A 26,091-nucleotide genomic window follows, 5' to 3' on the forward strand; every position below is an offset into this window, starting at 1 on the left:
GACCTTGGGGTCCCAGGCACCTCAAGCCTGGTCTGTTGAATCAGAGATACCCCACTCCCGGGTAGATGTGACTATTTTTGAAATGCCTGCAGATGCTGTTGTGCTTTAAGAAGCAGCAATTCATTCCAAAGCACGCTTGCTTCAAGGTAGCTTATTGCCATTTTGCATCCTCCCAAACAATGGAGACTCAAAGTAAAACATCTGTCAAGGGGGCGGGGGTGCTGATGAATTTTTGAAAAATGGCTCTTAACCTTGAAAAGTCTGGGCGTGCTGATCCAAGGAGGGCAGCAGGAGCTCAAAGAACAGAAGGTGCCAAGGTGCTGTAAGCACACGCTAGGCCTGGCGCCACCTCACCCACGAGACTACAGCACTACCCACACCACCCCGGGGGAGGGGGCGGCGACGGACGTGGGGAGCACCCCGGACCTGCAGTGAGGAGTCACGCTTCTAGCCCCGAGTCCCCCCAAACTGCCACCTGGGCCGGACATCTGTCCTTCTCTGAGCCCCATCCTCAAGCTCATCTTTTGATGTGGCCAGAAGAGTGGGGATGGCTGAGTTCAGCTTTCAGTTAAAAATGTAAGTCAATGGTATTTAACTCTGTCGACGCCAGGAGAGGCGCCTCCTGTCTTTTCGCTGCTGGGAGTGCCCAGTTTGGCGCCTCACAGAGCACATGCTCACTTGGTAAACACTGCTGGAGTGAATGATGACCACAACTCATGTATCTGTAAGGAGATTCAGTCTGAAATCACTAAAGGCTGGGAAGGGAGCCTGAACCCCCTGACACGTCTCTTTCCATCCCGCACCCGGCATGACTAGGGTCCACCTTCAGCAAAGATAAAATGGGAACCCACATTGGATTTAGTGACCAGGGGCCTGGATTTGGTTCCCACGGGCTGGGCTCAGCTCTGTGATCACTCCCTCTTCTGGGCAATGGGATTGCATGGCCTGTGGCCGTGGGCTGACCAGGGGACCCGGGGATTTAGAATCCCTTTGAATAGGGCTGTTCAAATAGGTGAATAGGTGGTTACCTTTACTCAGCTGCCTCCCCGAAACCATTGCACTGGGGACATCCCCCCAAGATCCCCAGGGTCCCCAGGTGTCCCTAGAACATCCTATTTCAGCCCCCTCTATTCAGGTAGCACCCATGGTTAGAGCTTGCCTTCTTATTAACCATCATAAAAATCTACCCAGTCTCTCGTCCCAACGCAGCAAGGCCCTATGCTCCTCTTGAGCGTCTTGTCACTTCCAGACACTAATGGTGGACACTGGGACCCATGAGGTTTTCTTTCCAGATAGGCGCCTTTTAACAAGGCCCTCCAAAGCCTTAATCCAAAGGAATGGCGTTTTAGGGTGACAAGTCAGGCCTTCTGACAGCGGGAGAAGATGTGTGATGGCTTAGGGCAAGGAGACCTTCCTAAGATACTCAAGCCACTCTACAGAAGTGCCCACCCTTTCCGCCTTGGGTGAGGCTGTGCTTGGGGTGGGTTCCAGGGAGGGCAGCCTGCTCCCTGCCTCGCCGCCCGCTGCCTGCCACCCGGAAGTGACCCACGCGGGCCAAGTACTTAGCGCAGCCCCTGAAATGGAGGAAAAGTTGCCTGGTTATTAGCGGTGCCTAATGATATTTGCATAGATTAACAGACTTTAATGCAATCATGAATGCCACAATCCAGAGAAAATAATGAAGAAATCCATTACAAAGTCATAAAGTAACTAAGTCAATACAGTAATGATTTGATTCCATATTAGTAATAATTTCATCTCCTGCTGCAAGGCAATTTTCAAATACGCACCGTTTCTGGGCACTTTTATAAATTTCACCTTTGTTTGAGATAATTAATTAACTAAATTTTAAAAATACACTGCTGGTATTTTATACAATAAATTAGTCATTAGTCTAAAGTGGCAGGCTATACTAAAACTTATTAAGATGGATGTGCTGGGATTTCTAACTTCTCTTCAAGTGGCCTGTAACCCTTTCATTGGCAAAACCTGAGGGGGCTGCCTGGTGGCGGCAGTGGCTCAGGTGGATAGTCTGGACCAACAGGAACCCATGAAACATGGCGGGTGAGGTAAGCCCTTGCGCCCTCCAGGGCCTGTACTAGCTCCCTAGGGTGGCCACAGCAGAGGTCACAAACCGGGTATCAGTAAGCAACAGAAGTCTACTCTCTCACAGTTCTGGAGGCTAGAAGTCAGATGTCATGGTGTCGGCAGGGCTGTGAGTTCCCCCCAAGGGGAGGCTCTGTCCTTGCCTCTTTCTAGGTTCTGGTGTTTGCCAGCAATCCTTGGCTTTCCTTAGCTCACAGTGGCCTGACTCCAACCTCTGCCTCCATCGTCACGTGGCCTTCTCTCTGCATGTCCTGTGTCCCTGTGCTTGAATTTCCTCCTTCTAGGGACACCAGTCCTACTGGATTGAGGGCCCACCCTAATCCAGTGTGACCTCATCTTCACTTGACTACATCTGTGAAGACCTTATGTCCAAATAAGGTCACATTCATAGATTGTAGGTGGATGAGAATTTTGGAGGGACACTATTTAACCCACTACAGGCACCAAGGTCTTGTGTGATCGCTGCCCCTGCTCCCCTGGGAGGGAGGGAAGAGACCCGGTCAGGCTGAGGTGCTGAACATGCCAGATGAGGCAGGGGCTGGCTCCTGGAAATTCGGGTTTCCTAAGAGGTTCTCCAACAGGCTAAAGGGGATTGTGGGTCCCTGAAATGGTCAGCACCATTTCAAATCTATGAGTATTTCTCCTGGAGAAAGAGTTCATAGCTTCCATCAGATTTCAAAGGGGACCCAGACCGCAAAGGATGCTTGTCTCATTACCATGTGAGATTCGTAGGGGTCAGGGATGGAGGAGCACAGACCCAAATCAACCAGTCAGCCAACCAATCGACAAAGAACTCCCCAATATCCAACTTTACAAGGTTTCCAGAATCATGTGATAGTCTTCATTCCAACAGGGGCGTAGGTTCTGGGGTTTCAGAAGGGAAGCCCTTGGAACCCCGGTACTGTTATTACGGCAAAGGCCAAGGGAGACACAACGGCTCACAAGATATTGCACCGGAATGACATCTTCACTGGGGAGATGTCTTTGGGTTTGGAATAGATGGTCCAGCAGCTCATCCTCCAGACCAGCTGTGGGTCATGAGTAAATTCAAATTCAGCTTTTGTGACTTCCCCTCCCAACTAAGTCTTTGATAAAAATGTTCAACAGAAGGGCACACAAAGACCATGGCTCACTCCTGGGACCTCGCTCCCTGTCCACCCAGCTCTGAGTGACCCCGGGCACCTTTGCCATTGGCCCCCATTAGGTGACATGATGCCAGGTGAGGCACTTAAAACTGGTGCCCAGCTCCCAACCAGGGCCCACCAGGGCAAAACCGTGGTTCCTAACTCACCATCACCTTCCCCCAGTTTGACAAATTCATTCTAGAACATTGCCAAAAGTTGTCTTCAAGACTGACTTTGAGCTGCCAGTTTTTGGAATCCAGCCTTTTTACCTTTGGAAAACCTGAACCTGGTTCATTTCCAGGCTCTGTGATGCCTCAAAGACGACCCTCAGCGGCCCCAAGAGCCCATCTGCCTGTTTCACCTGCCTTCCCAGGGCCACGGCTCCCAGTTTGCTCTGGCCTGGGGATTCGATCTCATTTACAGGACTAAGTGTGATCTCCCTGCCTTGTTTGCCCCTCCAGGCGTTTCCCACGGACCCACGGGCCTCCTCGGAGCAGAGTGAGAAGCACACCGGGCTGGAACCAGACTGCAGGAGCTCTGACCTGGACCAGAAATCACTTAGGGCAATAGCGACAGCAAGGGGAGATGAGAGGGGAGGAGGGGACAGCCAGGGGGCCAACGGAAAGTAAGCCCTAAGGAGAGGGATGAATACAAACCTGTCCCCGCCCCCTCTTCTTCTCCCATCACGTTCGCAGAGCAGATCACCTGTGGGGTGTGACCTGTGACTAAGGGCACTGCAAGGCCCCTACCCACCGTCTGCCAAGCAGTCTTGAATCCCACCAGTCAGCTCATCTCTTTGGGGTCAGCACTGCTGTCTCCAGAATTCTCTTTTAAAATGCAAAATCACCACATCCCTGCAGTCAACCGCTAACACTTCAACACATTCCTTCATCAGGTCCTGATCCTCCTGCCTCAGAGCACTTGACTGGGGGTAGGGGGCGGGAGAGGGGCATTTTCCCCGGAGATGGGGCGTCCTCTTAGGCAGCCGACCCCTCCCGGCTCTGTCTGGGACACACCATCCTTCTTAGGTCTTTTTTTTTAATTTGAAGATGAAATTTACCAACAGTGAAATGTACATGTCCTAAGTGTATAATTTAATATGTTTCGACAAATGCAAACACTGATGTATCCTGCACCTCTGTCAAGATGGAGAACACTTCCATCTCCCCAGAAGGTGCCCTCATGACCCTTTCCGGGCAGCCTCCCATCCTCCTCCAGGGCACCCAGTGTTCTGACGTTTTCCACCACAGTTTGGGTTTGCCCGGTCTACAACTTCATACATAACGTACTGATGTGTGTCTGGCTTCTTTCACTGGGCTTAATGTCTGTGAGATTCACCCCTGTTGTCTGGGCCTGGGACCCCAAGGGCCCTCCATTGATGCATCCCCTGCCCCCTCCGGGTGCTCCGTGGGGCCTGCTGGGTGATGGGCAGAGGCACTGCCACCAAGGGGAGCTCCTGGGCAGCTGGGAAGGAAGCCTGGCCGACACTGGGCTCGCCTCAGCCCCACAGATGAGCAAAGGATTAGAGGTGTCCAGCGGAGTTAGGGTGAGAGGCCCAGGAAGGTGGGCTCTGAACCCAGGGCCTTAGGGATCTATGGCTGAGCCTTGGGGTCCAGGAGCATCTTGAAAGTGAGCATAAAATAGCCCAAGGACATTCAAGTGCTCCCTCTTGCGGAGAAGGACTCTGGCTTTTCTCACCGTGACACCCACCACCCAGGTTCCAGCCAGACCCATCTCTGCTTTGTCACTGCAGTGACCTCTTAACTGTCCCTTGCTTCCACCTCATCTTCTGTAGTCTGTCTCCAGACAGCAGCCAGAGCAAGCCAGGCACGTCCCTCCTCTGCTCAAAGCCTCCTGTGTTCTCTGTTTCACTCCGAATAAAATGGAAAGCCTTTTAAACGGTCTTCTAGATCCTACGTAGGCTCCGTGCCCATCCTCGCTACCCACTCCTTCTCTGTCTTCCCTCGTCCCACCCCAGCCACGTGGGACCCTGTCCCGACCTTGAACACCGGCTGACACGCTGGAGCTGCGCCTTTGATTGGGGTTCTTGTTACTGTCTGCCCCTCCCCTAACCTGTAAGTCCTGGGAGGGCAGCCCAGCGCCTCCACAGGGCCTGGCTGTGCTCGCTAACCTGTGACACAATTTCATGGATGGATGAAAAGCTTCCCTCAGTTTCCCAAAGGAGTCTGTGACCCAGAAAGTTTAAGAACCCCTAGGCAGGACCAGAGCAGCCTGGTCAGTGCCAGGCCAAGGAAATAGGGTTCCCCATGCAGTCACGGTGCCATGGGGGAGCCCCCGACCAGGTGGACAGAGGGACAGAGGAGGCACAGTGAAGGGAAAGGAGGGGTTCCTTGTTAGCAAGTGAGTCCAGGGCTTCCTGAAGGCAAAACATACAGCACTTCTTAAACGCACTTGTTGCAAAGATTTCCTTGATTTACGCTGTTTCACTACATCCATCCCTTAGAAGTGAGGTGGATGAAGAGGGGTGGGGAGAGTGTGGTCAGGGGCCTGGTCATCTCTGGGCTGGGAGGCTCCTGAGAGCGGGGGTCCCAGGGTTGGGTGTGGGGACCAAAGGGCAGGCAGAAAACCAGAAGTGGTGTCTCGGGGACCACTTGGAAGCCTCCCACTTGGAGAGTCTGGCTCATGAAGACAGGAGGAGCAAAAGAGTGGATGAAAGGAACAGTATCCAAGAAGAGACCCTGGGAGGGAGAGGCATGGCGGCCTGGCTGAGGACGAAGGCATCGGGGACTTGGCCGGCTCCCGCAGCGGCGAGCCCTGCAACCTCCAGTTCCCTCACTCACTTAATGTTTGCGGTTAAGTATTTACAGATATGTTCCCATGGCAACCGAGGCTTCAAAGTTACTCTCAGAATTCTGTTTTCTCAAATATGTTTCTCTGGTGATTGCACAGAATTTCCTGGAAGCTGGCCAGCCCCGTGCTTTTGTGTCTTTGACCCTCCCCCTCCAGATTCCTGTGCCGTTGGCCCCCACTTCTCACCTTCTAAACAGACCCTCTTGGGGCCCATTCTCCCCCAGCTGCTATCAGCCTGTCCCAGGGCCTGGAGTTCAGAGCCCACTGCCCTTCACCATCTGGGGAGCCCTGAGCCTGGGGGCTCCCTCTGAGCTCCTTGAGGTCCCTTGAAGGAGGGGCCTGCCCCCTTCACCTCTGACCCCCAGCACCTGGCCCAGGACCTGGTAAATGTAACTCCTGCATTGTAGACTGTCACTGACTGCACCCCAGGTAGGATCTTGCACCCTGGCACTTTCATAGCAATGCCTGCGTGGTCCTTGTACTCCGTGTCCACACATCTATTCCAGAGCCCCTGCTCCAGGCCAGGCACCCGGCAAAGTGCTGAGATACAGGGAGGAACAAGGAGTCCCTGGCTGCACGGAGCTCACCTCTGAGTAGGGAGAGGAAGACGATGGATGAGAAAAGATCAGGGTAGTGGTCTGTACCATGTATAAAATAAAACAAGGTGGCAGCTGGGGCAGCTTGGGCCACATCAGCTGGCAAGTCAGACAGGCCTGGGTGAGAGGGATGGGTAAGCTGAGTCGTGATGAAAAGTGATTACAGGAGAGAGAGAACAGCTGATGCAAATGCTGGAGCAGCGACGACGATGTTTGAGGAGCCAAGAGGCCAGATTACAGGGGCCAGGGAGGGACGGAGAGGGTAGCTGGAGGCGGAGTCAGAGAGGCAGCAGGACCAGGGGAGGTAAGGGCCTGAGACTCTCACCTGAGTGAGACAAATGGAAGCCCCTGGAGAGTTAAGCAGCAGAGAGACAGGCTCTGATGGGGCCACTGTGTGGAGAATGGACTGAGGCGGCAAAGGTGGAGGCAGGGAGATGGAAAGGCAGGGTCCAGTCATCAGGAGAGAAGGGGGCAGCAGATGGAGGAAAGTTGCCTCAGCCTGAGTGAGAGCCTACCCAGGGACTCCCACTGCCCCCATATCCTTACGTGCTCTCGTCTCTGCCTGATTCCTCATCCCTGTCCCCTACCAGGCCTGCCATGCAAGGAGGCAGAGGTCGGGGCATCACCCCCTACATAGTGGGCGCTCACTGATTGCTTGCTGCATTGGACCCCACACCCCCGCAGGGCGCCCAGCACGTCCGTCCCTGAGGGCAGAGACACGGCTTCCCCACAGCCCCTGGAAGCAGCGCTCGCCCCAGCGGGGAAGCTTACAGGGTGAGGGCTCCAGGAGAACCCCGAGGACAGGTGTTCTCCCCCCATCTCACTGCACCCGCGGCCGCTTCAGGCAACGCAGGGGGTTGGACCGAATGGTTTCTCCCAGCTCGGCCTTGCCTGACTGTGCCTTCCAGGGGAGTGGGCTCTCCTGCTCCGTGCGGCCCCTCCTCCCATCCATGAGCCCCAGGAGCCCGTCTGGGGAGGTGCTGGGAGCCCAGGCTGAACCATCACTCTGTGACGGACTTTGCTGGGAACAAGAAGGTGCTGACTCTGCTAATGGTTCATTGAGTAGCTGTATCTCTGTTATAAATGGTTTAAGTCACAGGCATTTAATTGATGTTATAAATATAATATTTACGACAGAGTATGGGAAACACTGCATTGTCTTGTTACTGTATGTACATCACGGAGCCTGGATGTCTCTCCACCTTTGGCCTTCTCCCTGCTCTGCTGTCCTCACCACCACTGTCCAGACTGCTGGCCCGCTCTGGGCTTGGGCAGGTGAAGGAGGAGGCAGGCTGTTGGTGTAGGAAGGCAGACCAGCTCTGGTTTGTCCACTGGGGAGGACCTACAGGAAGGTGTGTGGGGCTGGGGCCACTCTCCAACCCTCAGGAACATATGACCTTATCAAGGAGCAAACACGCAACACGCATGGAAAGGATTATACAGAGGTTAGGGGAAGTTGTGGGGGTGCTGATGCAAGCAAGGAAGGCTTTCTGGAGGAGGGAGGCTTTGAGCTGGACTTTGTGTCAGGGTAGGATTTAGAGAAGGAATGAAGAGAGAAGGGGCTGAGGGCCACGACTTCAGAGTCATGCACATCTGGATTCCAGTCCAGTCGTTACCATTTAATTTTTGCGTGACTGCAGGCAAGTAATTTAGTCCTTTTGAATCTCAAAGACCTCATTGTAAGATAGACACTATCATTAAAGCAGAGCCATCACCTCCTCTATTCTGGACACCATACTCCTCTTAAGATGACCATATCACAAGGTGAATTGCATTAGGACTCTTCAAGCTGGCTATTCCTGAGTAGCCCCAGGCCCACCTTGTAGTCATGTTGGAGGGGGTAAACAGCTGGGGCCAGAGTGAGGGGGCTCTTGAAAGTCAATCAAAGGGAACAGAAAATAAGGGCACATTCCAGATACTTGAGTTTGGGAATGGAGGATCAGGTGAGCGGAGGAATGCCAGTCTGGTGGAGGGGTGTAGGGTATTGCATGGGAGGATTTGGAGGTGGAGGGGCTGGGCCTGAACTTGGCTGGCATCCCACCCCCACGCTGCTTTCTGCTCTGCCCCTCTGGCATCTCACTCTCTGTAGGAGCCTCATTGTTTCAGCCTGCCTCTCATCCACCTTTGTCAAGGACCCTCAGGGCAGCAGCAAGGATTCCAAGAACTTGGGCTCAAAGCCAAGTCATAGATGTCATCCCATTGCACCCACTCCACACGCCCTGTCTTCTGACCTCTGAGAGTCCTACCCTCTCTCCCCTCCCTCACACCCTGAGCTCCTTTATGGGAGGTCAGGGAGCTACCACACCCCAAAGCTCAATCAAGAAAGGGCAGCAGCTAGAATGACTTCTCAGCATCACTGAGTCTAATTTCCATGGCTGAAGGCAGAGGTCATTCAAAACTCAGGCCAGTCTAAAAACTCAGGTGAGCCAAAGAGTTGGACAGCATTCACATTGCTTTGTTTGTACTTGGGAACTTATGCTGACTTTCACACTGAGCACGTTGGATGCTAGAGGGAATTTGGCATTTTAGGAAAAGCCCCAAGAATACACTGGAAGAAATTTCTGGTGCCCACGGGCCACTCCCTCCTGGGGAAGATCTGTGGAGTTACCAGCATGGGGCCCCACCACATCACAGCCCGCTCCCTAACCCCTGCTTCTACCCTCTCCTGCTGCTGGAAGTGGCTGGGGAGAGGGCGGCTCCTGTCAGTATCCACAGGACTTGAGCCCCCAAAGTAGAAAGTACCCCTTCCACGTAGGGGGCCAGGAACCTCACACTGCCCCAATCCCCTTGTCACCGCGGCAGGCAGCCCCCTCCTGTAGCCCCCACGTCAGCAGCTAGCCTCAACTCACTCAGCCTCTGGGAGCCCCCTTCTGATGGAGAGACAGGGTGAACAAAGGGTGGCCGGCCCTGTGATTACTGAGGAGGGAGAATGCAAGTCAGGGACCACATGGGGAGGTAGGTGCTGTGGTGATACTGGGCAGCACAGGACTCCCAGTCTAGGTTTCCTGGAGGCGGTGCATGGGAGGGAGGGGCAGGACTAGCGAGGACAGAAGCCTGGGGACATTGGGATGGGGGCACAGCAGAGTTTCATGGGGGTGGAGATGTGGAGGACCGTGGGTTAAAGCAGTATCAGAGGAGTGTGGTGGGTCCTGCAGGTTAGACCCTTCTCCCAGACCCATCTTTGGGAGAGCAGGTCTGGGGACGGCTGTGGTCACTTGCAAATGGCCTAGCTTTGCTTCCTGCCCATTTTCCTTATTGGTGACAGTGTCACTGAGTGGTCAGAGCAGCCAGGAGCGCAGGCTGTCTGAGGACACGGCATACCAGCCAGATCAGAGCAAAGCGGGCAGGAAATGGAGGTGTAGGGGTGCAGAGTGGGGAGGGGGCGCCATCCTGCAGGAATTGGGGGCCCCTGGAGGGTGCTGAGCAGGAAGGAAACTGGACATCATGTGTCAGTGGCCTCTGGAAGGAGAGGGGATGAGGAAACAAAGCTGGCAGAGGACGGCTGTCAGGAACTGGCTGCAACTGCCCCGGTGTTCTTAGCACTCCCTTGGGTTCTTATTCAAGTGGCCTGGGGTGAGTGAGAGCCAGTCAGAGGCTGGAGGCTGGGGGCAGAGGGTGGGCAAGTACGAGCAGGGCTCGCAGCTCTCTAGACACTGTGTCTGGGAGGAAGGCGGGGCCCTGCTCTGGTCCAGCCGCGTCCCCTCCCCCCGCCCACCACCCCGAGCCCCTGCAAGGTGGTGCCAGTGCCGTCAGCCCAGCCTGCTTCTAACCCAAGAGACTAACATTTGAAATCCTTGCAGAGGACTCCTTCCTTCACTACCCCTCCAACCCCCAAAAAGGAAAACAGTCGTTGAAATTGAAAAATGGTGCTCAGTGAAGGGTTTAAAGACATTTTGAATTTAAAATATATTTTAAAGGTCATTTTCAGCAGTAATTATGTTATAACGGTGGGGCTCTTAGCAAAAGGCAGAGGCCCACAGTACTGGGGGACCAAAGGGGAAGCGGCAAGAGCTGGTCCCCTGGAGCCCCCACAACGCAGCGGGGGTGTGGGATTGAAGGGGGCGTGACATCTCCATCTGAGAGCCAGTGTCAGGGTCACCTCTAGGTTCCCAGGAACAGGGGACTACACAGTTCAGCTTGGCCCTGGCCCAGAAGGGTCCTCCAGGACCTCCCCTGGAGTGTGGCATCTGGGCTTCCGGGGCTCACAGGACCCTCATGGGGGCAGAGACTGGCGAGTCTTGCCCTCCTTCTGTCCTACCTGCTCACCCCCACGCCCCACCCCAAGGAACAGCCTTTCCTCCTGCTTCCTGCCGCTCACCCTGGGGGCTTCCTGGCAGCAAGCTCCCCAAACCATTCAGAGGCCAGCTCCCCACAGCCTTGCGGTGAGGTGAGCGTGGTGCTGGGCCAGACCTGTACCCACTGCTTCCGGAGCTTGGGCTGGGGAGGGATGAACCCACAAGAGGCCCGCATCTCCGTACTCCTAGACTGCTGGGAACAGACCAAGGACATGACAACACGGGCTCCTTATTTAAGCCTCAACGTTTTCTGTCCTACATGCCCAAGGAACAAGCCCACCCACCCTTTGGCCTACTTTTCTCCCTCTCAGTAAGCGCACCCATTCTTTGCAGGAAGCCTCACCCACACAGATGCGTAAGCTTGTGGAAGCAGCACACATGGTTGAGTGCCTATTGTTAATTCTGGAAGGGCTGGCCAGGCCTTGGGAGGATGGGGGTGCTTCCTGAAGAAGGCTGGACAGGGGGCAGTGGGGAGAGAAGATAGTACGGAGAGCAGTGGAGAAGGGGTGAGTCTGGGCATGTAGGAGGAGCTGGAAGGGCAGTTGGAGGTAACCTGGGAGGGCTTCATGTAGGAGGTGTGTGGGGCATGAGCACATGGACAAACCAACAAAATAATGAAGAACCAGGGGCAGTGAATAAAGAAATAAGCTATTGCCTCAGCCCCTCCCAAGATGCAGACACTGCCAGCCCAACTGGGGAGAGGCAAGCTGGCTCACCAGGCTTCTGCGGGTTCCCAAAGGCAGCAGAGCCCTGGCTATGGGATGAGGGGCGCAGAATTGGCCTGGGACAAGCTCTCTGCATTGCCCTGCCTTCAGGGGCTCTGTCCCCATGGGCTTCCTTTGGGGGAGGAGCAACCAACCTGGCGGTGGTCCCCTTTTCTGCACAGCCCTGAGACGGTGGCACGGCGGTGGGTGTGCCTGGGTCTCCGGGAAGGCCTGACAAACGGAGATGGGGGCTGGTGGTCCCCGGTTTCCCGGGGAGGAGCCAACAGGGCGTGGGTAGCCGGTTGATGGGGGTCATGGCCCTGGGATCAGAGCCCCGGATGGGCGAAGGATGGAGGGAGGCAAAATATAAAAATATCCTGGAGAAATGCTGCACTGGGATACAGTGTTATTAAACTAAAGCATCTTATAAAACTCAAGCCATTAATAACAGGCTGCCGCCACGTCGGGGTAATTTATTCAAATTGCGGGTCCGGGATAGAGGAGCAGATGTTTCAGAGCTGCTGGTGTCATGGAATGAGCTCCAAGGGAGGAGGGGGTGGGTCCGCGTTCCTGGGGGGCGGGGAGGGGCCCTTCAGCCCGGCTTAGCAACAGTCCCCGCCTTCCAAGGAGGTGGAGACCTCGCCCTAGGCTGCTGGAAGCCGGGAGGAGGGATCCCGCAGAGGACAGCTAATTTAGCTCAACAAGTGTCTGGGGAGAAGACCAGGGGTTGAGGACAGGCAGGCAGGTCCCCCTTTGCTCCCATCTTATCCAGCTGAAATGTCACCTCCTACTCAAAGTTATCCTAGGTTTTTGCAGACCCACAGCGTGGTGCTGGGAATTAGAGGGACCTGTGTTCCTTCCCAGATGCACCCACCCACCCATCAGCAGGTAAACCTCTGGGCCTCAGTTGCCTCATCTATACAATGGAGCAATGTTATTGCCTAATATTATCTAAGTCATGGAGCTGGGAGAAGGGGATAGTTACCCATGGCAGAGGGGAGGGGTTGAGGTCTGTTGGTTTCCTGTTCTGCACCTTAAGGCCCTCACTTGTGGGTTTACATAGTGTATTTAGAGGTCCTTTACGGTTTCCTAATGGTCTCATTGCTTTTAACCCAGTCCCAGCCAGACTATAAACCCCTTGTGGTCAAGAATCACGTTGGCAGGGCTCACCTGTACCGGGTGTGGTGTGCACACAATGGACGCTCAGTCTGTGCTTATGGAACGGCCTGTGGGTGGTGACTGCAGCGGGCAGGACGCCTGCGCCTTTCTTCCCTAGTGGGGAAGAGGCGGCGAAGCTCACGCGGTCCTCCCCTTGGGCTCCCGTTCCTCCAGCACAGTCCTCTGGGTCTTGGTCAAACCTGGGTCCCAGTGGGGGCTGGGGGCCTCAGGCTCAAAGTCTGGCTGCAGTTTCCAGGACAGAGACTAGGAAGGCCAGCTGGCCCCTGGGCTGCAGAACTTCTGCAGACGAGAGCCCCCCTGCCTGATTTTGCCATTCTGACACAGCAAACATCTCCCCCGTGAAGCTGTTTCTGACTCCTCCCTTTTCCCCTTCTGAGTGCTGAATGCTGGGCAGTGGCTGGGGAGAGGGGAGGAGCGGGGAGTGGAGAAGCTGCTCAGCTGATGTCTTCATGCTGAGTGTCTGAATCCCCACCAGGCAAGGAACACAGAAGGGGCCCAGTAAATTCTGGGTGCCCTGAACTCAACTCTTTAAAATGGATGAAAAAATGATTTTCTCCTCTTTTCTCTGTTTAGCAGATTCTGGATGCCTGCTTATTGAGTGGGCTTAAAGTGGGGCTCAGCCTGATCAGGGGGTGCTCAGTAGCACCCTCCTTGGGTGTCCAGAGTTGTGCTTGGGTTCCGTGCCCACTGCTGACAAGAGGCCTTCAGCGGCCCCCAATGGCATGCGCGGTGAGCAGTGCGTAGAGGGTGACACTCTAGAAATGTCCCAATTGGAGGAGGCCGACGCGTCTCTTCCCACAGGCCCAGCCCGATGGTGCCACCATAACGTGATGAGAGGACAACGAGGAGGCCCTTCTGTCCCCCACACAGTCCTGACCTGAAATGACACCACTGGAGTGATATCCTGTTGGGGGAAGATTGTTTAAGCACGGTCTGCCCTTGGCAGGACAGCATCCATGCCTTTAGCAGACGCTGAGGCCAGAGGAGAGGGGCCACCTTTGTCATCTCTGTGGTCTGGCCTGAGGGCTGCCCTGCACGTCAGGGTGGGTGGGGGATTGGCTGTCAGAAGCCTAGGGGAGACTGTGGGGGCCACAAATAGCCCCCCAACAAACACCCAGGGGAGGCGAGGGGACGTGGTGGGGGCTATGATTGCAGGAGAAGGCTGGCTCCCCCCCACTCCCACCCTGGCCCTCCCCCAGAGCGCTCCCTGTGCACATGCCTGGGAGGTCACTGGCAGCCGCCGGCCCCTGTGCCTCTGGTCCCTGAACATTGGACCTGGTCATAGCTCAAGGTTCATTTCAAATAAAGGAGAAAGCGCAGCCCCACTCTCGTGGGGCAATCAGCGCGCTCCGTGATGAATGGAGCCTGTGTCACTCAGTGAAAATGAATATTTCTTTGCGATAATGGCCAGATGGTAGCAACTCTCCGATCCAAATTAAAACATGCATGATAAATGCCAGGAAAACAGAGGAAGACAAAACCCCAACCTGGAGTGAATTCTCTCTATAAATCTTCCCCCTGCGCCCCCTCCCCTGCATCACGGCGGCCCTGCTAATAGCCATTAAATTATTAAGATGCGCTGCAAGGAGAATGCCAATGTCAGTGGACCCCCGCCCCGCTGTCCATGTCCGCCCCCTGCCTGTGGGCCTGGCTTTGGAGGGGTTTGGGGTGGGGAGATGAGGGAGGGGGCTGCTTTTAGGCCAGCAGAGAGCCAGCATGGTGGAGCAAGCTCCTGTTTAGAAAGCCAAGTGGGAGACTGACCTCTGGTCCAGGGCCGGACACGCCTGCCCCCACGGAGAGATGAGAAACTGACACCCACTGCCTGACTTCATGGCTCAGACAGAGGGCAGGAAAGGGTCTGAGCCGGGAAGCCCGGAGAGGAACAGCTGGAGAACACACTCCAGCAGGGTGGACCCTGATGAGGGCTGTGTCCACTTGGAGCTGGGCATCTGGGAAGGGTCAGAGACGACTGTCCAGGGGTGGGTGTGTGCTTGAAGGTGGGCGTGTACCTGGAGATCTGAAGGCAGCAGATACTGGGCAGGGCACAGGTGGCTTCGGGCTTATACTTCAAGTGAAAAAAGGGTCTTGAAATCAGGGTTTAGTTCCTTGCCCCCTGCCCCTCCCCTCACAACTGGAGGCTAAAAGGGTCTCTCATCCTCCTTGATACCCTGTCCAGCCCCGTGCTCCCCCAGGTGGCCAGTCTTCCCGCATCCAGCTTCCATCAATCATTACCCTCGTCTGTTATCTCCAGGACTTCCTATCATCTTCCAGAAAACCCCCAATTCTTTAGCCAGGCATTGCTTGGGATCCTCTCCTCGGGCCCAACAGTTTCCTCATTTCCCTTGGACAGGCTCTATGCCAGGGGACCTGCATCTTGTCTCACCAGCTTCTCAGCCCGATCCCCTCTAATAGGGAGCCTCCTCCAGAAAGACTTCCCTGACTGCTTCCACCTGTGCAGCTCTCTTCTCTGGCTCCTGCTCTCTCCACTGCTGCTCATCTAGTGCTTTTGAGGCTGTAAACTGATCTCCTCCCTGGGTTGTGAACTTCTCTAGGGTCCAAAGCTCAGCAAAGACTTGAAGACACCTTCCTGAATCCCCATGCACCTGTCTTTCATGGTCCCTCAGCTCACCAGGGGAAGGACTCATCTCTCTGCACTTGAGTGCCCTGGAATTGGCCATTCCCGCCTGAGCCTTAAACCTCCTAAGTCACCTGGGTCAGGATCATGGATGGATTTGTCTCTGACATGGCCAAAAAGAAAACCCGTGCTGGCTGGTCCCTGCTGACCTCCAGCCTCTGCAAAGCCTTCCTCCTCGCCAGACCCAGACAGATAAGATCCTGAGTACCCAGGCTGGCTCCCCTCTGCTGGGCAGACATGGAGTTTCTCCACCTGCTACTCTCTCCACGCTGAGAAAGGCCAGAGACAGACTTATCCTACTGCTGAGGGGGTTTGTACCTTGAAAAGTTCCACTTCAGACCCTCCCTGGATGCCCCTACACCCTTCCCTTTATCCAAAGGGCATGGGGGAGGGGAATGAGGAGCTGGAAAGCTCAGCCTGAGGGCTGTGGTCCAGCCTCATCCTTTGTGCCTCTGATGGGTGGCATTGATGCTGGGAGAACTTCAACACAGCAGCCAGATCTAAGAGAAGGCAGCAAGGCACGGGTCCTGCCCAGGAGAGCTGAGGGGTGAAGGCTGATTATTGGCTGTGTGAAAATAGGGGTGCTGCTCAGCCCGCCTCAGGGCCCGAGGAGCTCTTACAGGAGGCTCTGGATGACATAATGAGAGGACCAAGGCCCTCCTGCTCTATTCATCTTCCTTCCAGAGCCTGGGCTCAGTTTTAGCAGCAACTGCTGCAGGCGTTGCCTGGTTCCCACGTGCACCGTACTGGGCTGGGTGGGGAAGGAGCCTCTAAGAGCAGGCAAGCACGTCGGAACAGGAAGACTGGGCAGCAGCATAAAGGAGAGACATGGGACCCTGGGATGGGCCTGGAGAACTTGGGCTGAGAGGTGAGAAGAGGCAGGGTGCCCCCAGATTCAGACCCTGCGTGCATGAGTGTAGGTGCCCGTGCCCTGGAATTCGAGGAGCAGTGAGACCCACGACGCACAACATCTGGTCTTCCCATGGCAGAGAGTGGACCCTCTTCTCCAGCCAAACCAATTCTACATTGTTTTTAAAAAGATCTAAGATGCCACATATTTGCCTTGCTTGTCTCTGTTTCCATGTCTTTCCCTGTGACACAGCCCAGATGCTACCTCTTGGTAAACCTGTCGTCCCAACAACCACCTCCTCCAGGAAGCCCTCCTTATCCTGCCCTGTTCTGGTGAATTCACATGCTCAGCACAGCTCCGGCCCTGGGCAGTATGATTTCTATTTGCACTTTGTTGATCACACCTTATCATTATCAGAGGTCCTCACCCCCATCACCCCTCATTTCCCATGCACTCTAAGAATAAAATCATCGCAGCGGCTGTCATCAGGGAAGATTCCACTGTTCACCAACTGTGTTCCACCTACGACGGCTCAGAGCGGTTGTCACCATCTCCTTTGCAATAGGAGGGGGTGAGGCATCACTGTGGGAAGGGCAGGAAATTTGGGTGTGACGCCCAGCCCCGTCCCTGCTGGTCTTCTGGCTCTGGTTCCCTCCCCAATCTGGCTGAACCAACTTCAGCTACTGTGTTTCCAAAACACTACTTATATCCGAGTCACTGTCTGCCCCCAAGCCTGTGATGGTTTCCTTTCACCAAAATACATCATTTAAAGCACCTTCTGGGAACCAGTGTTCCCGTATCTTGCCCTCCCCCCACAGTAGACCTCTCATTCTGGCCTCTGGGGATCCTCCAAGCTTTCCGTGGCCCAGGTTATTTTCCCACCTGGGAAACTCTGCCTTTCCACACTCAAATCCTCTCCCCTCTGAAGGCCAAGCAGGCCCCTTTCTGATCTCTCTGGTCCATGTTCTCTCCCTGCCTCCCACCCCCACTGCCCCCTGCACAACCTCACCGCTCCCACGTTGCTATCAGTCTGTTCCAAGTAGGGTGTGTCAAGGACCAGGAGGGCGCTGGATACCTCTCACCCACGTCAGGGCTCGCTCAACGCAGCTCTGAGGACTGCCTGTGACACCCCCTCTGTCATCCTGTGCATCTCCCGAGGAAGTGAGCATTTGCCTCCTGCGTTGCCCACGCAGCGCCGGCAACAGGCATCCGTGGGAGTGACATGGCATGGGAGACCGAGGGCGGTGGTCCCCTCTCTCTGTCATTCCTATTCCTGTCACCAGCTCCTTCAGCCTGGGCACACATGCGGCAGCTTTTAAATATCATCCAGGAGCCCATTTGCAATGATTAATATCCCATTTCCCCTGAAACAGTCCTTTGCTAAATTAGCCGGGGCCAGAGGGAATTTGGTGAGGAGCCACGAGTCTCAACTTAACTTGCCGAATGGATTAAAAGAACCTTAGAAACAAAATGCAGATCAATCAACACCCCTTCCCCCGGCTGAAAACCTAAAGTCCATTTAAGCTCAGCAGGTTTGCAGTTAATTATAATTTCGCACCTATGGCAGGAGTTACCGAGGTATTTATAATGTGTGTCTGTCTCATGGGGCCCTCTCTGGGGACCCTTCCCACCAGCCACCTCCTTCCCCAACCACAAAGACCTGTCTTCACGCAGCAGCTGCTGTTTGGGTTCAGTTGTGTAAACAAGAGGACCTTCCTGGATTTGTAAAAATTCTTTTTAAAAGGAGCTTGGGAAAGAAAGGAGACAAAGATCCTTTTTGAAGTCAGAAGGAACAGGGATTACGGAGAATAAAACCGCAGGGCAGGGGAACTTTGTACCATGATCCAAAGAAACTAACTGTTGAAAATGCTTAAACAAAAGTAGGAGGGATTGTGGTCAGATATGTGGTAGAACTTCCTGCCCCTCAAAGAAGCCACACCCTGGACTGACCACATGGCCGGGTGATCAGATGTCTAATCCTTAACCCTTTCTGAAGGCAGGTGACTCCTGCCCCAGCTTGAGCACCACGACTGCCTGGGAAGTGGGGATGTGCCGTCTTTACGTCGGACACGAATTTCCCGAGCTGAGCACTGTAATGCCTTTTCTTAAACATCAGTCCAAAATAAATCAGGAACTCAAGTACATGAAAGATCTGCCAGGACATTGGCTCTGGGGCTGGTGTTCACGGGAAAACATTACAATCTACAGCTAGAGAAATTCCGGTGGGAATAGAACAGGACAGGCCGACAAAACAGGGTTTTGGAGCTCTGAGGAAGGAGGCCGAGGAGGCCTGGAGTTTCTTTTCTTCTTGATGGTTTTTAAAAGCAGGAGGGGTTGGGTGAGGAGCCGACTTGTGGGGGAAGGGTGGACACAATGGCTCCTGGGGCCTCTCCGGGCCACCGGGGTGCCAACAGTGCAGTTGGCAATCCCACAGACAGAGGTTCACCTTGACCCCTCGGTCCAGCCCGCTGGGCGCAGACACAGCTGTGGGAAGGGAAAGAATGTTGAAATGAATAAGCTGAGGAACTGAGGATCCGGGGGTCTGCAGGGTCTGGGGGTGGGGGAGTGAGGAAAGGCACCCCCTCCCCCCACAACACATCCACGTCACACACACATCCGGGGCCACGGAGGAGCAGGGACACTGCCTGCTTCCAGGGACTTCTGTGGGGCACAGAAAGAGCAGGGCTGGGGAGGCGGGGAGCGTTTTCTGCTCTGAATGGCAGACACCTCTTCTTTAGGTGCTGGCTTGGGGCCTCAGTCCCTGGATCCCTTCTCAGCCCAGAGTTGCACCCTCTGGCTGGGGTGGGGTGAGCTCCACTCGTTTTGGGGTCTCTCAGGCAGGATACAAACCAGGAGCCCCAAAGTAGAAGTCAGGATGTGCTGGACCCCAGGCGGAGGCTCCTGAGGCCCCAAAGGGGAGAGACTGGGGTGGAGGCCGAGGGTTTCTTGCTGGGGGCCTTGACTTCCAGACAGCGGCTTGGCTGCTGCAGAAATGAGACTTTTCTTGGGGCCAAAGTCTCTTTCCTCCCCGCACCCCCACCAGGGGAACCTCACCCAGGACCTCTCGCGGGACCTCACACCTGTCCTTCCAGCCTGTTCTTAACATCTTCCCCCATCCCTGCCCCCGAACTGCATCTCAGGATAGGGGCCATTTAGAGTAATATGTTTTTTTAAAAACACCTTGTTCCCCACCCTCTTAGCATAATTTTGGGTTAATTTTCCACATGCTGTGGCCCCTGGCCCCTTAACCTTATGTTTCTTGTACCCACTCCCGCCTGGGACAGGGGCTTCCTAGCACCACCCTGAGGGATTTCTGTTCACCCAGAAGCTTTTGTCAAGTGAGTCATTTATTGACTCTCAAGATGGGAAAATAGAAACTTCTGTATATTGAATTTTCATAAAGTGGGGCCATTTCACGGGCTGCCCTTGAAGCTGCCTGCCTGGGGTGTGGGACCAAGCAGCTAGAAGAGTCTGGAAGTGAGAAAACCAGCACCGGGGCTGGGGGTCATCAGAGTGGCCATGGGTCCCTCGAAGGCCCCCTGACAGCACGTTGTCTGAGTCTGTTTAGAAATAAAATAATGCTCGGAGGAGGAATGAGGAACTTAATAGGATTTTAAAAGCTGCAGGAACTGATGGGGATACAGATGGTGGAGGGGCTGGGATGACGGAGTCAACCCTGGTTTTATGGTGGGGAACGCAGCCCCGGGGAGGGCCTTGGAGCCACGTCCACATGCATCGTGTCCAACCTCATTAGCCGGCCCAGCGGGGCTCCGCTGCCACACGAGCGCTGGCCGAGGTGAGGGGGACGGACGCCCTGAAGATGCCGTTAAGTGGACGGGGAGCTGCGAGGGGCTGAGGAGCCGCTTGGCTAAGTGACCGGCCCACACCTGCCTTGGACCAAGTGGAAATGGATGACTCACAGGCTGTTCCACCTGCCCCGGACCCTGCACGACCTCCGTGCCCTGCCCCTCCAGCCAGAGACAGACTGAGACGGGGCGGGAGACTGAGCTGGTGGAGAGAAGCAGACGTGGGCTCCCAGGTCTGCAGAGGAAGGAGATGGGGGCGATGGAAGCTGCAGCAGGGCCCTTCAGCCCCAGGCTGCTCTGCAGGACTTGAGGGGACATGAAACAAGTTCCATCACCCTCTTCCATATGTGGGGGGGGTCCATGGCTGGAGCTCAGGGCCACCCCCTTTGACATCTCCTGAACCCCCCCGAAGCCCTGAGCCAGCGAGGGGACCACAGGACTTTATAACCGGGAGCTCAGCCCTCCTGCTCACGTCTGCCCCATGCCTTTCCTTCCATGATTATCGGGCTTCCACCCAGGCTCCCCTCCCAGGTTCAGTCTCGGCTGCTGCCTTTGCCGCCCTTCCTGGGCCTGACGAAGGCCTGCTCAGGACAACACACCCGGATGCACCAGGGAGGGACCACAGGGGCCCTTTGGTGGTCCCCGTGGCAGATGTGACAGTTTCCCCAGCTGGGGCCTCGCGTGTCTCACATGTCCCTGGAGGGGTGAGGGCTGAGGCAGCGACCCTGCCAGACTGTTTTCCCCCTTGCTCCTGTCCCCTCTGGAGGGGCTCCCCGGTGCATCACTGCCTTCTCTGAGCGGGCAGCCCCTTGAATCCCCTCTCTCCCAGACCTCCCTTTCAAGCCATCCTGGTTTCTAGCCTCTCCAGCTCCACACCCTGACATCTTGTGTTCTTTCTGTCATTTCATATTGATGAGCTGAAACCCGTGGCCCCAGGCTGTGCGCCACCCCCAGCCACTGTGTCCCTGGCGGGGGCATTTGGTTTCCACTTCGCTAAGATGTGCATGTGAAATTGAGTGTGTGTCGTCGAGTGCCTTTGTCGGTGTGAGTGGAAGGCACGTTGGTGGGAAAGGTGTGCGAGTGCCTCCGGGCCTCCTCCAAATGCAGCCGGGATGAGGCCTGCATCAGCCAAACCTTCCGACCTGTGGATGGCTACCGGGAAGAGGCGGGGGTGGCTTCTGGTGCTGGGCGGCTTTTAGGGGGCAGCGTGCGTCTGCTGGCCTCACTCCCCTGGTTAATGGACTGGCTCGCTTGTTTCGGGGTGAACGTGCGTTGAAATACAACTTGCTCCACCGCGCTCGGCGGGGTGAACCGGCTCCTTCTCGCAGAGGGACGGGTCCTAGGGAGGCTCTTTCTCTTTCGGTTTTCTTTCCCAGCCTGGCTGGAACCCTGGCTCTTGGTGGTGGTAGCAGGGACCGTCTCCTCTCTACCTGCCTGGTGACATTACAGCTGGGATGCCCTCTTTCTCTGCCTGGTCCCCCCCCCACAGAGGCGGGGGGTCCTGCTTCTGAAGGAGACAAGCACAACCCCTTGGCTTTGTATTCAAAGCCCCATTTTTCCTTTGGGCCCTCACTGTCTCCTGCCAAATCTATGTCTCTTGGTCCAATTTTCACCTCCTCCAGGAAGCTCTCCCTGCCTGCTCCTGGTCACAGTGAGCTCTCTCTTATCTGACCCCTCCAGCACTGGTCTCTCATGTCTTATGGGTAGGTCCGGGAGCTCCTGGTCCAGCCCGGCCCTACCTCCTTCACCTGGGACCCTGTTCTTCTCCCCCGAGTCCCCTTGAGAACGAGACTAGAGGCATGACAAATGCTTGCTGCACCTTCCCACTGCCCCCTGAGTCCAAAAGACTATCCTGGGAGTCCGAGGAGTGCTGAGCACCCAGGTGCTCGTGACTGACAGGCAGGGCTTTCAATTCTGACTCTGCCACCACCTAGCTGTGTGACTTGAAACAAGTTACTTAGCCTCTCTGTGCCTCTGTGGGGCCGATAACTTCCACTTCCCGAAGTTGTTGTATGGATTAAACAAATTTGTTTAAAGTCCCAGCCCACAGTGGGTGATCTGTAAACAGCAGCTTTACTGGAGAGGGAGCCCTCCCATCCCTGGGGGAGCGGGTGGAGGTCCAGAGACGCGGGGCTGCACCAGCGCTCATTCTGGGCAAGGATGGGCTCGGAATCCTGGACCGGAACAAGAACTGCCATCCTGTGCTCTTTCTGGCGAGCCCCTGCTGAGCGCCCAGGCAGCCCCTCTTCCTCTTGGTGCATTTCAGATACCTTAGCTCCATTCCAGTCCCCCCGGAGGAAGGTTGGAGCCAACCCCACACCGGAGAGAAGAGAACTGAGCTCCTCAAGGGTTCCAACAGGATGGTGGCCTGTTGGCATCAGCTCGCATTTCACATCAGAGACCAGAGCCCCGAAAGTTACAAACACACCCCTGCACACACTGATCTCCTGCCAACACTTCAGCACCCACGTCTGTCCCTGGACTCCCCATCTCTGAGTGTGGGCTGATGTGACCAAGGGATGCTTCTAGAAGCATGAGACTTTGAATAAGAAGCTGGGACTTGATATGACTGTGCAGTGGGCTGAGGCCTCTCTCAGTGGTGGGCAGGGTCCAGAAAAGCCTGCCTCCTGTCCCCCCCAGGCTCAAAGCCTCCAGTCCTAAGCAAAGAATTCATCTCTTTGTGCTGCCCATGGACACTCAGGTGCCCCTGGGGTGCAGCTGGGGGTAGTAAGGGCACATGTGGCCCATGTCCTCAGGGTCTCTGGGATGCTGTATCACTTGGGATGGGGAGACCCACCCTCTCCCTCTGGGGCCACTTCCTCGTCCTGCTCCTCCTTTCTCCACCCAGAGGTGCCCCCTACGTCTTCCCAGCTCCCTCCCCTCTTTCTCCCAGGCCTCCCTCCACCTGCCCCTTTCCCTCACCTTTCTGGGCTCTTCCTTCCCCATCGCCCCTCCCCACAATGCCCACCCCTGCCTTCCATCCCCTTCTCCTGTTCACATTTCTTTCATTTTTTTTAATGTTCACCTCTCCCCCACCCCCTCAAAGAAGTATTTAATGGATATTAAATTATTTTAAACTTTTTTTACAAATAGCTTGGTGTTGATGCTGACTCAGGAACATCTCGCTGTTTAATATTGAACATGCAATTAATAGATAGATGTTTAGGTTTGTCTCCCCCCCCCCTTTGTACTGCAGGAGGAATAAAAGAGCTGATTAATCTGGCTTGGGGCAAGTGTCAGAGCAGGAGATATATGGGAGAAAGGAGATGAGGTTAGCAACTTGGAGTCGGAGAGCTTTTGCCTCCGAGGCAAGTGAAGGGAGAAATGGTTTGCGTTGGCGATCAGCGAGACCTCGCCGGGCAGAGGGCTTCCCGCCACCCCTCTTGGGTTCTGAGTGAACTGGTGGGACTTTGAGCTGTCTGCTCCGCACCAGAGGGACCTCCCTCCATGGGGCGCTGTTCATCCCGCCCCGACTTCTCCAGATGTGGAATGTCCCCTCCTTCAAGGCAGCTCAGGTGCCACCTCCTCAAGGTCTCTGGCCGCCCCTACCTCGGGACCCCCTCCTCTGGGACTGTGGGTGCCACTTCCTCTCTGAGCTACCTCCCTGCACTCGAGAGCATTTTCCCTCCAGGGATGGGGTCTCCACTGCCTCCTGGCCCTGCCACATGGACAGGGGTTGCCGGTGAGTCATGGCATGATGGGGTGACCCGGGCCCCAAGTCCTGCTCAGCCTGCTTCCCGGAGACAGTCTCTAGGAGAGGCCCTGCTTCTGTCCCATGTCACCGAGGGGAAGCCTGCCTGAGGCTGGACCCCCACTCCTCTCCCTGCCAGGGCAGGGGGTCCCCGGCCATGGGTATTTAAGGAGCCTCTGTGAGCAGAGAAACTGAGTAACTAGACAGCCAGGAAAGGGGCAGGAGCACACAGTGCGAGCCCTTCACCCCTGGACCGTTTCACTCTTCAACTGAGCCACCTCTGTTGTCGTGTCCTCATGATGGGAAACTCTCAAAGGGCCACGGGGAGGCGTGCCTGTGCCCTGGGGGGTGAGGCTCCATCAGGAGGCACCAGGACACTAGCTCTGGTGAGTGGCATTCAAGCCTGGGTCAGGAGGGTCCCAGAGCCATAGAGGCCTTGTGCCCAGGTCAAGGCCCTGCTGTGGCCTGAGCTGGAGGGACCATAGGTCCCAGGGGCAGGCAGGCCACCTGTGGCCACACTCCAGTCCCCTCAGGTCAAGGGCCTGAGTTTATGGGTGAGGCTGTGTCGTCCTGCTCTGTCCCCTTCCAGACACCTCCCTGTCTACCTGTATGTAGCTCCAGGATCTTGATCTCAGCGGTCCCAGGCCCGGACGGGCAGCCCTCCCTTAGCCTGAGCCTTCCCAGGGCAGGGCTGCAGCCCATTTCCTTCCTCCTGGCCTGGCACCCTTTCTATTGCTCCATCACAGTGGGGTTTTCCCTGGTGACATGGAGGTGGGCACACCCTTTGGGGGGGTCCTAAAGGGGGCAGAGGAGTGCCCAGGACATACTACTCATTAATTCATGGAAAAAAAGGAACCCCACCCTCTGGCAGACCCCAATTCTCTCCCCTCTTCTTCACTGTGTCCCCACCCCAATCACCCAAAGCTCCAAATCCCTGTCCCAACCCCCAGCCACAAGGTCCCTAGGGGGCAGGAGGAGGTGGCAGGGAGTCGCTGCATCTCTGCATTAGGGGAGGGAGAGAGAGGGGGAGGCGGAGGGGGAGGGGCAGAGACAAGTGGGCCCTCACGTGAAGGGGGCTGGCGCAGGCAGCTACTACCTCCTCGGCTCTCGCTGTCCGCGGGCTTCACCTGGATCGGCCGGTTCATCTGCAACAGAGCAGAGAGGAGGGCAGTGTTAGAGCAGGCCTGTGTCCTGCCACCCACACCCAAAGGTACACTGGTGTTCACAGGTCCGCAGCACACAGACCACACCCACTGACACGTGCACCTGCACACGGGGCACCGGGACAGCTGCAGAGGTGCAGGTCCTCCCTAAACCCCCACTGTCTCCCCTCGCCCATGCAGTCCTCAGGGCCCCGCGACTTCAGGAGAGTTCCTCAGGATTGCAAACCCCGTGGTGTTCCCCTCCCAGCTTTGAGCATCTCTTGCTTACTGTGATATCAGAGTCTGGGGTGTCCCCCGAGCGCCTCTCTGGCCCGCCCTGGTTCACTGAAGACGACTGACTTTGCCTAAATGAGCTGGTCTCCGGCTGCAGACTGACTCCTACTCAGGTTGGGGCCTGGCAGCAAGCTGCGCCCCACCCCTGCACCACCTCACAGATGTGGCTGTGGGTCCCGGGGTGCCTGAGGTTCCTGATTGAAGCAGAGCTCAGGGCTGGGGCTCTTGACTGCAGCCAAGCTGTCCCTGCAGGGGGTGTGCAGAGTGGGCACAGCTTGTTGTCTCCAGTGGCATCTGGGCCCTGGGGGAACCCCAGGGCGCCGTCTTCCTCCCCCAGCCTCCCAGCTGCGGGCCTCTCTGGAGGACCCATTTCAATGCCCCTTTCGGGCCACTAGGGGGCTCTGAACTCCAAGCATCCTGGGCTCCGCAGCTGGTTTTTAATCCTCCTGCCACCAAGGCCCGGGGTGGGCTCTCAGGCTCTGAGGGCCCAAGATATTTCAAACAATAAAAATGGTAGGAATCAGGCAAATGGAATGGTAGTGCTTTGGCTTTGTGCTTTGGCTGGACATGTACCTCCCGTATCCCTTATCCCATTTACATTTCATTCACAAACCAAGCCTGAGAGGCAGGGGGTGCAGGTCCCGAATGCCCCCATTTTATAGATGGAGGGGCGGAGGCAGGGCCACCTCGTGGCAGCATGAGTCTGCCAGGGCTATTTCTGGGCTTGCATCCGGCACCAGGTGACCTTTTGTTGCCAATTCCCCTCGTGTCCGGAGGCTGGACCAGCCAGTCACAAGCTTTCTTCTGGTCTAGGATTCGTAGTGAGTTTTGGCTGCGTCAAGATGACTGGGTTGGGGA

At 55.9% G+C, this 26,091-nt stretch overlaps 1 protein-coding gene across 25 annotated transcripts in view; it reads right to left on the reverse strand.

Moving 5' to 3' along the window:
* CELF4 (CUGBP Elav-like family member 4) overlaps window positions 1-26,091 on the reverse strand; it is a 288,206-nt gene that overhangs the window by 43,384 nt on the left and 218,731 nt on the right. For 13 of the 25 annotated variants that reach the window (XM_074352284.1, XM_074352274.1, XM_074352268.1 and 10 more), the window contains exon 3: window positions 24,864-24,942. In XM_074352284.1, the coding sequence (XP_074208385.1) occupies window positions 24,864-24,942 (79 nt within the window). The remainder of the gene's footprint in view (window positions 1-24,863; window positions 24,943-26,091) is intronic. The other 12 variants (XM_074352279.1, XM_074352272.1, XM_074352293.1 and 9 more) reach the window with 1 other exon arrangement.

This window comes from Camelus bactrianus, chromosome 24, assembly GCF_048773025.1.
Source record: "Camelus bactrianus isolate YW-2024 breed Bactrian camel chromosome 24, ASM4877302v1, whole genome shotgun sequence".
NCBI classification, from domain to species: Eukaryota; Metazoa; Chordata; class Mammalia; order Artiodactyla; family Camelidae; genus Camelus; species Camelus bactrianus.